The sequence below is a fragment of the Elephas maximus genome, chromosome 5 (genome assembly GCF_024166365.1).
Source record: "Elephas maximus indicus isolate mEleMax1 chromosome 5, mEleMax1 primary haplotype, whole genome shotgun sequence".
Lineage (NCBI taxonomy): Eukaryota > Metazoa > Chordata > Mammalia > Proboscidea > Elephantidae > Elephas > Elephas maximus.
The window spans coordinates 49,461,032-49,476,374 of NC_064823.1; the positions used below are offsets into that span (position 1 = coordinate 49,461,032).

Here is a 15,343-nt window from a genome sequence, read left to right on the forward strand (position 1 = left end):
TGACTACCAGAAGAATGAACAAATCTGTCTTGGAAGAAGTACAGCCAAAATACTCCTTAGCAGCAAGGATGGTGAGACTTTGTCTCACGTGCCTTGGATGTGTTATCAGGAGGGACCAGTCCCTGGAGAAGGACATCATGTTTGGTAAAGGAGAGGGTCAGTGAAAAAGAGGTAGACCCTCAAAAAGAGGGATTGACACAGTGGCTGCAACAATGGCTCAAGCATAGCAATGATTATGAGAAAGGCGCAGCACTGGGCACTGTTTTGTTCTGTTGTGCATAGAGTTGGTGAGTCGGAACTGACTTGAGGGCACCTAGCAACATCGTATATATGTGTATATGTTATATATGTGTGTATAGCTATACATGGAGCCCTGATGATGTAGTGGTTAAGAGGTTGGCTGCTACACAAAAGGTCAGCAGTTCATATCTACCAGCCGTTCCTTGGAAACCCTATGACGCAGTTCTACTCTGTCCTATAGGGTTGCTATGAGTCAGAATCGACTCATCAGCCACAGGTTGGTTTTTTTATAGCTATAAATACGATATATATATAACTAATAATCAAACTGAAGCGTTTTTAAGATGTCACTCTGATTAGCATTGTGTTTTATAGGAAAGAGAAAGCGTGGTTGTAGTAGAAAGGCTATAATTTTCTTTGAAATTTTAAATGCAAGCATCTCAGCACTTTGTTAAACTGGGAAAATAATTCATGAGGCAAGGATTCTGTCTCATTAATCCTTGTCTCCAGAGGCCAGCATAGCTCCTGGCACATACTAGACTGTCAAAGGTGTGTTGAATTAGATTTTCCTTTTTCTAACTGATTTTCTCTTTGGTTCTACCAAAGATTGTAGTTTGCACTTCTATTATAATACTCATTGCACTTGTTGTTTTTAAGAATAAATTTGGTTACTTGTAAAAGAAAACTAGACTACTAGTGATTTAAGCAATTAAAAAAAAGTCCAAGACTGGTGAAGCAACTCAAGAATATCAAGAAACCGCCTATCTTTTTTATCTACTATTCTTAGTAGTCTAGGTCTTTTATTCTCATAGTTGAAAGATGGCTGCTGCACCTCCAAGCATTGTATCTACATTCTAGGAAGGAGAAAGTAGAGTGTTAGAGGGCAAAGAGTAAAAACGTATGATCCTCAGAAGGCTTTGCCTTGTGCTTGGGAATGAAGCCCTCCCCAGTGACTCCCGCTTCTATCTCATTGGACAGAGCTACGGCACATGGGCACTTCTAGCTGCCAAAGTGGTTAAGAATTGGAATATTTGGCTTTTCAGTCTCTATAGATGTTGAAGTGGGTATTGACTGAGTCAACCTATCCATCTACCTTACAGGTTTTCTAGTTTTTTTTTTTTTTTATCTTTCCTGTTATATTGTAAGCCCATGGAGGACAAAGAATGTGTCATTATGGCAAGTGACTACCATAGCACTTAGGACAGTGTCTGAGACATTGTAGCTATTCAATCTATGTTTTCCCTTTTTAAAAAATTTAATTTGGAAATAAGAACCTGGCGAAGACTACTAACTCTGGCTTCTCTGAAAATGATGTAATCTGTAGATTTACCTTTGGTGACTCATTCCTCATATTGGAAAATTACCTGGAGCTTTCTTGCTTCATCAAGTTGGGTCATTAAAGTGGACAATTTAACAGTACTGTTGTTTGGAAGGAGCCCTGGTGGAACAGTGGTTAAGAACCATGGCTGCTAACCAAAAGGTCTGCAGTTTGAATGCTTTGAAACCCTGTGTGGCAGATCCATTCTGTCCTATAGAGTCCCTCTGAATCAGAATCGACTCAATGGCAATGGGTTTGTTCGAGTTTATTGCTTGGAATGTTTTGAAGTTATAACTCAGAAAGTGGAGTGGGGAAGAAAGAAGAGCCAGGAGCCAGCCATGTCCTTTGAAACCAGGGTCACTGTGCTGAGAGCCTCCTAGATCCAGGGGAAGGTTGATCCTAAGATTGAAAGGAAACAAGACCTTCCCCCAAAACCAAAAGAGAGGGAAAGTCTTCCTCTAGAGCTCGTGCCCTGAATTCAGACTTATAGCCTCCTTAACTGTGAGAGGATAAAGTTCTGTTTGTTAACGCCAAAAATAAATAAATAAATAAATAAAGTTACATCACTCTTTTAAATGTCTAAACCAAACTAGTTGATGTTGAGTTGATTCTGATTCAATCAGAGTAGAACTCCCCCATTGGGTTTCCAAGGAGCACATGGTGGATTTGAGCTGCTGACCTTTTGATTAGCAGATGTAGCTTTTAACCACTATGCCACCAGGGTTTCCAAAAGCCCAGTGGAATCTAAATACCATAGTAATTTGATGTCTTCCATTATCTGTTTGAGCCCTGGTGGTGCAGGGGTTGAATCACTCAGCTGTTAACCAAAAGATCAGCTGTTTGAACCCACCAGCCACTCCATGAGAGAAAGATGTGACAATCTGCTTCTGTAAAGATTTAGCCTTGGAAACCTTATGGGGCAGTTTTATTCTGTTCTATAGGGACGTTTTGAGTCAGAATCCACTCGATCCATTTGAAAAATAGGGGAACAAATCCTTTAACTGTTGGGAAATTTACATGTTCCTTTTCCTTCACAAACCTGTATTTCCATTCTACTTCTATCATAAATTTTATCCTATTTTTAAGCTTCAAAATCTTATATTGATTAATCTCTCAATAAAATTTTTAAAATTAAAACTTAACTTTGTCCATAAAATATATATGTATAGTGGAGGAGAAATCATGTAAAATATGATTGGTCAGCAAGGACTTTTTCAAGAGAGGTGAAAAGGTAAATAAGAATGAGGATAATGTATTGGAATCACAGAAAAGATTAACAATTGGAAGTTAAAATACTCTAACTTAAAATACTTTAGCTGTTCAACACAATAAAGGGGAAGTCAGCACAACTGGACTGTACCAAAAGCTAAGAAGTTTCCTGAACACAACCAAACACTTCAAGGTACAGTGTAGCAGGGGCGGGGGTCTGGGGACCATGGTTTCAGGGGACATCTAGGTCAAATGACGTAACAAAGTTTATGAAGAATATGTTCTACATCCCACTTTGGTGAGTGGCATCTGGGATCTTAAAAGCTAGCAAGTGGCCATCTCAGATGCATCAATTGGTCCCAACCCACCTGGAGTAAAGGAGAATGAAGAACACTGAAGGCACTAGGAAAGTAGGAACCCAAGACACAAAAAAGGCAACATAAACCAGAACCTGCATCACCCTGAGACCAGAAGAACTAGGTGGCACCCAGCTTCCACCAATGACCGCCCTGACAGGGAACACTACAGAGAGTTGCTGATGGAGCAGGAGAAAAGTGGGGTGCAGAACTCAAATTCTAGTAAAAAGACCATACTTAATGGCCTGACTGAAACTGGAGGGACCCCAGAAGACATGGCCCTTGGACTCTCTGTTAACCCAGAACTAAAACCATGCCTGAAGCCAACTCTTCAAAGATTAGACTGCACTATAAGACATAAAATGATACTTGTGAAGAGTGTGTTTCTTTGTTCAAGTAGATACACAAGACTAAATGGTCAGCTTCTGTCTGGAGGTGAGATGAAAGGCAGAAAGGGATAGGAACTGGTTGAATGGACACAGGAAATCTGGGGTGGAATGGAGGAGTGTGCTGTCACATTATAGGGATAGTAACTAGAGTCACATAACAATGTGTGTATAAATTTTTGTATGAGAAATTAATCTGAGCTGTAAACTTTCACCTAAAGCACAATAATATATATATATTTCAGCTGTTCAGAGTTCTAAAGGAAAAAATATGTACAAATTACTCATTTAGCTACAAAGATTTTCAAATTTCTAATTTTTACTGTTTTTCTTTCAAAACAGATCTTGTTCTTCCCTCTGTCATCTTTTTTTAATTATAAATCATGAGGGACGAAGATAAAGCAGTTGAATGTTCAGATTCAGAACCTTCCACAGAGGTGAGTCACACAGCCTCTGCTCATCAAGAAACTTGATGAGGTAAATCTCATCAAGTGTAGAACTTCCCAGCTGTTTCTTTAAAAAAGGGATTATTTTCCATCTATTATTGAATCGTATTTTTTTCATTCCCTACCACTCAACTAACAATTCTCATTCTTAATTCCCAGACTCATATGGTCCAGGTCAGGTATGAGTAACAATTTCCCAGCTAAAGCCATTGGCAGCTGGCCCACACATGAGGAATAATGGGGGGCCTGTGAAAATCTTTGTGTTCCCAGCCTAAACCCTAGAATGATTTTGATTTCTTCCCTTTCCCTTCTATATCATAAATTCAAGTAGATGAATGAGTGTGACTTTTTTTTTCACCACAGAGTTATCTTTTCCTGAACAACTTTTGTATGTTTCTTGTCTCTTGCCCTGTATTTATCTTAAATATGCTGATTTTTAAACCCAGCTCCCCAAAACCAAAAAAAACCCACTGCCATCGAGTCAGTTCTGACTCGTAGCGACCGTATCGGACAGAGTAGAACTGCCCTTTAGGGTTTCGAAGGCTGTAATCTTTAGGGAAGCAGGCTGCCACATCTTTCTCCTGCGAAGCAGCTGGTGGGTTTGAACTGCTGACCTTTTGGTTAGCAGCCCAGTGCTTTAATCACTGCACCACCAGGGCTCCTGTTTTAACCCAGCATACTGAAATTTGACGTGACTCAAGCATTGAAATTTGATGTGACTCAAGCATTTATGCCACAAATAGTGACTCAATGCTAAATATAACATAGTTCTTGTTCCAAGCATCAGGTGGTTAGTAATAAAGCTGTGGATTTTCCTATAAAGTGTTAGCCTTGATTCTAGTAATGGAAATATGATTTGTAATATGATGACTCAGAACCTGTAAAAATGTATAGCAAATGTACAGTTTCAAGGATATATTTTGCTCCTTTAGACACAGGAGGAGACAGTTATGAACCTCAGGAGTATAGATGGAAATGAACCAACAGAAGAATGTAACCTGAATAGCAGTGAAAAAAAGCTACAAGAAACACCAACTGCATCAAATCATCTGCAGAGACTGAGACAAGCATTTGCTTGCCCTCCACATGGATTACTGGCTAGAATAATAACAAATGGTATGTAAACAGTAAGGGTGAAGTAAGAATGAGAGAGTAAAAGATGAAGTTGTTATAAGGGGAGACCCCCAAATAATATGATTTAAAAGACAAAAAGCAGTTTACTTCTCTCTCACATGAGAAGTACTAGGTGAACAATTCTTACTGCTAGGTGGCTTTGTTCCACGTGATCATTCAGGGACCCACGCTGACAAGTCTTTGCCGTCTTCAGCCTGGAGCTTCCAAGATCTCTGTGGTCACCACTATTCCAGCCATCAGGAAGGGGAAAAGAGCAGCAATCAAAGTGTTTTCCTTTTCCTCATCTGAGGAAGCATTTCAAAGGATTACTTCAGGAACCCCATGAGAAAAATGTTTGTGAAATCATTTGTAAACAGACAAGCACTACATAAGTGCTGGTTGTTATTACTATTAAGTAATGCAACTAATATTTGAGCAAACACATCAATTTATACTTCTAAATGAATCCTGACATTTTATAAGCAAGCATCTTGGTTTGCAATTCAGCTTAGTCCAGCAGAGCTGCTATTAGTCAAACATTTCCGGAATTTTTCTTTGGGAATTGATCTCAGCACTATTTTGAATATTGTTAGGATTGGATCTGGTCTTTGGAGCATCCAAGGGTTATTTTTATATCAATTTGATGAATAAAATAGATGTTCAGATTCAGTAATGCCATCTTTTTTTTATTAAAAAAAGAAGTGTATGTGTGTTTGTGTTGAGGGATGTGTAGTGTAGCAGGGGAAAGAAGAAGGGTTTTGAAAATTTAAAGACAATTTCAATATTATTTTGAGGAATGATAGCATCATTGGAATAAATATGTGACCTCTCAAGGGAGATATGTTGAATACAATACGTATGATCTCGAAGATATGGTTACTGAAAACTCAGACTCACGTCTTCGTAGTTGATATATGAGTTCTGAAAGACATTTTTATTTGTTTACTGTAGTGTAGATGAAGGTTTACAGAGCAAATTAGTTTCTCATTAAACAATTAAATACACATATTGTTTTATGACATTGGTTGCCAACCCCATGACATGTCAACACTCTCCCTTTCTCAACCTTGGATTCCCTATTACCAGCTTTCCTACTCCCTCCTGCCTTCTCGTCTTTGCCCCTGGGCTGGTGTGCCCCTTTAGTCCTGTTTTGTTTTATGCCCCTGTCTGATCTTTGGCTAAAGGGTGAACCTCAGGAGAGACTTCAGTACTGAATTAAAAGTGTCTAGGGGGCATACTCTTGGGGTTTCTCCGGTCTCTGTCAGACCAGTAATGAAAGACATTTTTACCATTCTCATCTGGGACTATGGGAAAGCCAAATATAATATGCTATATTTTAGGCTCTAAATGTGTTTTCAATGAAATTAGTAAGGTTTGGAAAGCATGGGGAAAAACATTTTTATTTGGAACAAAATAAATATACACTAATATACAGGTTCCAAAATATACACTAGTTAATAAGACAACAGATAATTTAATACCTTTTCTGTCCTTTTTATTATTTTTTTAACTTTTACCCTTCAAATTATGCCATGTTTCTAGTTAAAACAATCACAATAAAACAGATATGGATTGACATAACGAAAGGATGAAAACGAATGATATGATTTGGAGACTCAGCTTTTTATAAAAATTCTGTAATCACTGTCCATAGGGCTGCCTGAAAAATGAGGCTGGATGTATATAAACACCTCTTCCTGTACTTCTGTTCCTCAAGCTTACAGTACTGCTCTTGTTCTATACTCCTTCCTATGCCCATGCAGTCTACACTAAGTACTCTTCTTATGAGGTAATCTTTCATGTGAAAATAGGATTTTCCAAAATTATAAATGAGAAGTGAATTATTAACTGAATTAAAAGCAATTTAGAGAAACCTTATAAGTGTGCGTTTGTATGTATTTAGTGCTACACAATGCTTCACAGTTTACCAAGAGCTCTTCATGACTTATCTTTAGCAAGCCCTATACATGTGTATGGAGCCTTGGTGGCACAGTGGTTAAGAGCTCAGGCTGCTAACCAAAAGATCGGCAGTTCAAATCCACCAGCTGTTCCATGGAAACCCTATGGGGCAGTTCTACTCTGTCCTATAGGATTGCTATGAGTTGCAATTGACTCAACACCAAGCGTTTTTTGTTTGTTTGCTCTGGTAATTTATGGAAATAAATACCAACATATACATGTATATAAATATGTAATTTATGGACAATTAATTTATAGGTAAAAGTAGAGGAACAAATCCTTTTGGTCTCTGGGATGTGGGCTATGAATTTTTTTCTTCCTATTTTTCTACTTTTTTATGGTTTTGATTTTTTTATAATATTAGAAATGTTTCATAAATTCTGTTTCCTGAAAATAACATAATCCTTTATTATTTTATATATTTGATATTATTGTTTATTGTGAATTACGTGCTGCCCAATATATCTTTTATATTATTAAAATTTGTGATAAACAATATATCATTTATATTATTAAAATGTATAATATAAACATACATATATATATCTTAGAGTTAGTGAACAAGCATTACTAAGACCACTTGGATGAGCACTAAAGTAGACATTGGAAGTAAAAAATTTTGAAGCCAATTCATGCATTTTACAAATTTATAGTCTAATTAAGAGGTCACAATATCTAGTTGAGAATAACTGGGAATATAGCTGCTATTCTAAGACTTGAAAGCAAGCATCTAAATGCAGTAAGTTAAAATGCAATATAGTCTATCAGGTATACAAAACTAATGGACGCACTAGCCCAGAAGCAAAGGTCAGACAGCAGGAAGGGACAGGAAAACTGAAGGAATGGAGACAGGGAAACTGGGGTGGAGAAGGGGAGAGTGTTGACATATCGCGGGGCTGGCAACCAATGTCACAAAACAGTTTGTGTACTAGCTGTTTAATGAGAAACAAATTTGCTTTGTAAACTTTCACCTAAAAAAAAAAAGAATATGCAATATAGTAAGACCCATATCATGAGTGTCGAAAGAATTGTTTCTTGAAAGAAACAACGAAAATCTTAAGGTACGATTTTCTAAATACTGGTAGTTTCTTTAGCTACTAATGTGTTCGTTACTTACTACTCAATATTTATTTAAGAAAACAATTTTTGAATGATATCCAAGGCTGCATATGACTATTGATAGAAACTAGTTTTCCTGGTTTATTTCAGTTACTGTGGTTGGTCTTCTGGGGACTTTACTTTGGTCAGTTATCATCAGTGAAATTCTCCCTGAAGGAATCATATCTGGAATCATAATCCTGGTCTTGTGTACCATTGGAGGTATACTGTTCAGGCTCCTTAAGTTACCTACATTATCTCCGCTGCCTTCTTTTCTTGGTAAGTGCTAACCACTTCCTGTTTTCTTCAGGGTAAATCGTATTTTTTAAACAGTAGTTTGTGTGGCAAGTTTTGGGGGAATAACAGTATGTTTGGTGTGCTAGAGCCAATTTATACCAGCTCGCAAAAGCCAATATTAAATTTTGAGGAATTTTGTGAGCTCGTTGTTAAACGTTCTATTTTAAAATATATAAACTTAAAATATATATATAAACTTAAAATCAAGTAATTTATATGAAAGAGCAGGAAACACTCAAAATTCATCACTTCCTAATGATTTTACTGCATTTTCCCTTTATCTGTGCCCTTAAGACTATCTGTGTCTATTGTATCTTAACGGCGGAAACACTCTAAGGTGGTGTGCTGCTGTGCCTTTTCCCAGCTCCACATTTTGTGACGTAGTGTTAGTGGCTTAAAATCGGCCATGTTGGGAGTATCTATACCACAGAGTCAGAAAATGCCACAAATCAGGATTGGCACATTGCTTTCTTGATTGTTTTGTCAATTGTCTAGACTGAAAATGTTATGGAGAAAACGTTAATAATGCAGATTAAATTTAAAAGTATGTCATGTCTGTAGACATTGCCTTGTGAATGGCTTGAAAGAAAATTGAGGATATTTTCTTCCAGAATTCAAAAACTAATTTCTGATTCGGCAAAGAAGTTACTCACATCACTGACAAGTGAGTAAATTTCTGACATATATATCTTGTTTCATTTTCATCTTATGCAGCCACATAACCAAAAATACCAACTAACATTCATGATGAAGCTACACTTGTGTATCAGTGATGAGTGACTTCCTTGTTGAACCAGATGGTAATCAAGCATTATTTGTCACCTGATTTTGTTGAGTCATGGCTGAATTGCAACGAGAGTTGGTTATGAATCCAGTTCAACAAAAGTCAGAGAGAGCAACCTATGAGAATCAATTGGCTATATAGAATTTACAGTGGAGAGGATTGCACATTTGTGAACTTGTTCTGCACAATATTTCTTTTATATTATTAAAATTTATAATAGACAATAATGTTTAGATTATTAAAATGTATAATAAACTAATATACAAATATAAAGGTATATACATTTTTGGAGAGCTGGTTTTTAAGCACTTAATCACACACCTCTGGGTGTATTTAAAATATAGTATCATGATCTTAAAAAATTAGACAAAAATGTTTTCCAGAGGCAGGGAGAATGCCCACCTGGGACATACATGCAAATTTCTCTTAAAACTAGCTATTATGCCTTTCATACTTCTTTTTAAAACTCAATTAATTACAAAATTTCAATTTACCACTTTCAATTACTGCAAAAGGTATTTTGTGTTTGTTTCTAACAGATTTACTGATCACCATGTTTTATTGAAAAAGCACTTACCTTTTACATATACATATATATTTGCACACATTCTCCAAACTAAAAGGGGTTTTGTTGTTGTTGTTAGCTTATAACAGGAAAATCAGAGTTATTAACTTAGGCCAAAATTATTTGCTTTTGAGTTTGTGGTCAGCAGTTGAAACTAAATATTAAAAAAGGAGTAGAATTATTTACATCTCACTATGAATTAATTCTCAGTATATTTGTAAGTTTTATGTAAACTGAAGTTATTTCACTTAACTTATTTTACTTCTCATGGTTACTTTTTCCCTAAAGTTGTTAATAAGGAGCCCTGATGGCACAATGGTTAAGTGCTTGACTACTAACTGAAAGGTGGGAGGTTCAAACCCACCAGTAGCTCCATAGGAGAAAAGACCTGGTGATCTTCTCCTCTAGATTACAGTCTAGGAAACCCTATGGGGCAGCTCTACCCTGTCCTATAAGGGCAGTTCTACTCTGTCCTATAGGGTCGCTATGAGTCTGAATCAACTTGACAGCAGACAACAACAGTGTTATTAACTGAATTGTTGTTAAAATGAATTGTTTCCAGTTATGCCTGTATACTATAGATCAGAGGTTGGCAAGCCACCTGTTTTTTGTCAATAAAATTTTATTGGAACACATCAAGGCTCATTTGTTTATGTATTATATATGGCTGCTTTTGCACTGTAACAGTGGAGTTTTGAACTTGTAACAGAGACTGTAAGACCCACAAAGCCTTAAAATATATATTATCTGGCCCTTTACAGTAAACATTTGCTGACCCCTGCATCTGTATCAGTGCTTCTCAAGCTTTATTGTACATAGGAATGACCTTGGGCTTGTGTTAAAATGCAGATTCTAATTAAACAGGTCTGAGATGGGGCCTGAGGTTCTACATTTCTGTTAAACTCCAAGCCTACACTCTAAGTAGAAAGATCAGTAGTTCTCAAGCCTGGCTGCACGTGGGAATCATCAGGGGAATTTTTTTTTAATGCTGATGCCTGGGTCCCACCCCCAGAGATCTTGGATTAATTAGTTTGGAGTACAGCCTGGGCATGAGAATTTTTTTAATTTTTAAAAGCTCCCCAGATGATTCTAATATTACAATATGCAGCTGAAGCTGAAGACCAATGTTCGAGACTCTATGAAAATGTTCTTAACTCCTCAACTTCTTTTTACCAATCCAAGTCTATTGCTGAGACTAGCAAATCATACCACATTAAAAGAGAGAAAGCTTTGTGATGATCACATGAAATCTCCCAAGATAACTGAAAATATTCTGAAAAGTACATACATGATATATCTTACGTCTCTTTTCTTACTATTACATTTGTGATAGAGAATGTTTACCTTTTTTTTACGATATTAGGACCATTATCCAATGCCAAACCATTATCCGAATTCATAAAGAAGACGTATCAAGACAGAATACACGTGATGATTGCCTGTTTTTTTTTTTTTTATAAGAGTTTATTGAAATAAATGCCAGGGACAGATGATGAGGAAGCATTTTTGTTTGTTTCTGAAATGAACGTGAAACAATTTCCCTGAGACGCTTTCCCTTGCCAATGGCCTGGTTTTGATTTGGCAGGTGGGGACCACTCCCTTGGTTGCAATATGGAAAATTTTTAAAGTAGGCAAAAATTATCAATACATGGGCATCCTTGTTTCATCTACTCCTAAGTTATTTTAAAGCAAATCACTACTGAAAAAAACTGGTTTTGTACTGTAATGTTTCACAGAGTCTAAATTTTGCTGATTATATCCCAATGGTGGTATTTAGCATGTTCCTCTGTCCCTTTTATGTAAATTCATTGTTATATCTAGAGGCTTCATTAGAAGGTTTGTTTTTGTATGGTCTGCAAAGCCTCAAGCATATCTATATATATATATATTTTTGCTTTTGTCTTTTGCAAGGCCACTTCATAGGTGATTCATGGGTACGTAATGTATGATCATCTCTTTTTCTCTTATATTATTAGCCATTGATGATTAACATCTTCATTCAGTAATTCCTTAGGCATTGCAACTGTAGTGCAATGGGTTTCTTTTATGTGGCCTTTCCAAAATGATTGGTAGGGCTGCAACCTGCCAAGTGAGTGATCTGTTTGTTATCCATCTAAGCAGCTTGCAAGGATTGGTCGGTTTGCTATCTGCCTAAGTGGCTTTCAGGGGTTGGTTGGTTTGCTGTCCACCTAAGTGGCTTGCAGTCCACTCAATAAAATTGGTCAATTTACCATCCTGCTAAGAAAATCACGCCTTGAAATTGACTAGGAGTTTTCCTATATAAGCATTCAATCTCACAGATCTACAAGAGCCTGAAGAGGAGCATGTCCTTTGGACCCAGGGTCCTTGCACTGAGGACCACCTAGATTCAAATAGAAGACCTGTAATAATGGCCAAGGGCTGTAATAATCTAATAACGCTGAAGACCAAGAGAAATGGCGACAAGCACAGCAGAACCGAGAAGCAGAGAAACGGTGGCACTGGTGTGATCAGCAGGAGCTGTGAGACCAGCAGACATTGTGTCTAAAATACCGAAAACATTTGCTAAATGTTGAATGGATGAATGAAAGAAGAGTCACCAGCTGACTTGAAAGGGCAGTGGTGTCCATCCCATCATAATTCACAAAAGCCTTTGCTTAGAAGCAAAGTAGGTTAGGCATTTTTAAATTATCTGATGTGAAGATGAAATGGAACCCACGTAAGTATTCGTTGATATTTCAGGTAACCTGACATAGCACATAATTTCAGGAACCATTTGCTCTTTGTACCCAAAGAGATGACTGAATTGGACTTCACAATAAAACATTTTATGTTTAGAATTTGATCACAGTCTTTCCGATGCTGCATCCTGTTTCTCACTTTTTAGGTTCAGGTGTTTTGGGGAATATTAACTATCCTAATCTATCTTTTTAATCTACATATCAAAATCTTTTCTTTGTACCTCTAATTTATTGTATTACTTTAATTTCCTAAATTAAAAACTTAATTTTATCCAAGGACTAAGCGTAAAGGCAGTAGTTCCTAGGATAATATAGCCGCCTCTTTCATAACTAACACGCTGAGAAACATTTTCTGTATTTGCAAACTAACAAAAGAGTTGTTTGACTTCTCCATTCAAGGCATGCTGCTTACTGGGTTTCTCATCAGAAATATCCCAGGCATCAGTGATTTTCTGCTGATCGAGTACAAGTTGTCTTCCTTTTTGAGAAGCGCAGCCCTGTCTATCATGTTGGTTCATGCCGGCCTTAGACTGGATTCACAGGTATGAGGTGGGGATTTCTAATTACCGAGTAGGAATTTTGCTCATCCAATACTGCAAGTGTTTAGAATCACTGAGCTTTACAGAATGGATGTGGACACTTTGCATGACAATCTCAAGGAGGGAGTAGCATTTATTTTGCACAGGACTGTTGTGCAGCTAGTACGTTATGCTTCACAAGACCTCAGAACAAATTCCTGTGCTTTCTTCAAGAAAGTGAAGTGGGGGCAGCACCAAGAATAAAGGCTCCCCTTCTCTCTGACAGAGATACGGGCCATAGGTATAAACTACAGTCAGTGAGGGAGAAGACACCTTATTTTTGGTGTGTAAAGCCCTATGTACATGCTTAGGGCTAAGTATTCTGGCTCAGGAAACTTTCTAGTGTATAAAATGAGACGCCTGTTTTTGTTTTGTTTTCCATGTATGTTTTGAATGCAGGAATAAATGTTCTTGGGGGATGTTATGAACCAAATGAGGCTTTTCACCCTAACTCACTCTGGGGTCACAGAAGATAAATAAAGCTAGTACTGAGGGGGTTAAGTCACCTAGTGTGGGGATTAGGAGCACAGACGGTGTCAGCTGCTTGCCTGAGTTCAAAACCTGGCACCACCACTCACCAGTTTCATGATCTTGAGCAAATTAACTTGTGCCTTTATAAGAGGACATCTGAAAAACGGAGATATTAGTACTACCTATCTCAGTGTGGCTATGGGGCCTAAATAAATTAACTCTAAAACACTGAGAACACTGAAAAAAAAAAAAAAGTGTTTGCTAAATAAAACTCATTATGTTTATGTTGACCCATACATGGTCTGAATGCTGAAGAAAAAGTTTAAGGTCATCTCATACCTCAAGTCCTTCTCTGCATGTCTTTAGAGAATTATTTTAGTGTGTCTATTTTTATATTTCAGGCCCTGATGAAGCTGAAGGGTGTTTACGTGAGACTATCCATGGGTCCTTGTCTTGTGGAGGCAGGCACTTCTGCTCTTCTTGCCCACTTCCTAATGGGTTTACCATGGCGATGGGGATTTATACTGGGGTAATAATTTTTTCTTGTCCATATGAAAACATGCACAGTTGTTAGGCCTTTCTGTGATTCCATACAAGAGAATGCATGTTAGCATTTACTTAAGGACATCAGAAAACGCAATGTAGACATTCCAGCATAATCTAAATACCCTAACTTTAAAATATAGTATATGTTTCTATAGGCTTTTATGGTGATTATAATAACTTAAACTAATTGAAGAAATAGGGTTTGGTTTGGTTTGATATGTGTATATACATGTATCATATATATATATATATAAAACCAAACCCAGTGCCGTCGAGTTGATTCCGACTCATAGTGACCCTATAGGACAGAGTAGAACTGCCCCATAGAGTTTCCAAGGAGCGCCTGGCGGATTCCAACTGCTGACTCTTTGTTTAGCAGCTGTAGCACTTAACCACTACGCCACCAGGATTTCCATATATGTATGTATGTATGTTTAGGCAGCCTAAACATTTCCACTGCAGATTGTCTATGGCCACATTTTAAAAAACAGTGTTCTGTGGAATTTGTGTGTTGAGTTTCTAGTTTGGCACTTCTCTACCATTTGAAAGACTGTCGGTAAAAGCTTACAAGGTCTAGCCTCCAGAAGAGTAAACATTATTATAATTTGTTTAAAAACAAAAGATATGAAGATACTCTCAGAAATGTTTAAAGTGCTGCCTGCTTAGTTTTGTTTTAGGCGCTGCATCTCTAGCCATTGTGGTGCCTTCAATGCACTGTTTGCAGGAAGAAGGCTATGGTGTTAAAAAAGATGTCCCGACCTTACTCATGGCTGCCGGCAGCTTCAATGACATCCTAGCCATCATGGGCTTTTACTCCTGCTTGGGCATAGCATTTTCCACAGGTAAACTAGGCTGTTTTTTTTTTTTTTTTAAACTAGGCAGTTTACAACGTACTGTTCTCTTGCACTTTAGAGACATAGATTAAAATGTTATAAGCCTGGTATATTTGCTTGATAATTGATTAAGGCAAAAGAAAAGTAGAGAAAACAACTCCAGGAGTTCTGTACCCAGGGGGACCAGTAGGTACCTTTACTCCCTTCCTGTCTCTGGAGATGGGCTGTTCCAGAGTCTGCAGGAAGTGCAATAAGGGGTACAAAGTAGTGAAGTTCAAAGAAGGAGAACAGCTTCTGCGTGGAGGGATCTAGGAAAGCTTAATCTTGGAGACAGCACGAAGGATGAGTAGGTTTTTTTCAATGAGCACGAGTGACAGAGCCGTCCAAGCAGAAGAAACAGAATGCTTTAAAAGAGGGACACTTT

The 15,343-nt window shown here is 37.5% G+C and overlaps 2 protein-coding genes across 2 annotated transcripts in view; both read left to right on the top strand.

The window, feature by feature from the left end:
• Positions 1-15,343, top strand: part of LOC126076906 (sodium/hydrogen exchanger 9B2-like) — a 298,466-nt gene that overhangs the window by 253,536 nt on the left and 29,587 nt on the right. The window lies entirely within an intron of this gene.
• Positions 1-15,343, top strand: part of LOC126076916 (sodium/hydrogen exchanger 9B2-like) — a 66,195-nt gene that overhangs the window by 23,297 nt on the left and 27,555 nt on the right. Inside the window, exons 2-7 of the mRNA XM_049885621.1 lie at positions 3,852-3,946; positions 4,888-5,071; positions 8,237-8,404; positions 12,891-13,033; positions 13,942-14,069; positions 14,753-14,928. Of these exons, the coding sequence (XP_049741578.1) occupies positions 3,893-3,946; positions 4,888-5,071; positions 8,237-8,404; positions 12,891-13,033; positions 13,942-14,069; positions 14,753-14,928 (853 nt within the window). The 5' untranslated portion in view covers positions 3,852-3,892. The remainder of the gene's footprint in view (positions 1-3,851; positions 3,947-4,887; positions 5,072-8,236; positions 8,405-12,890; positions 13,034-13,941; positions 14,070-14,752; positions 14,929-15,343) is intronic.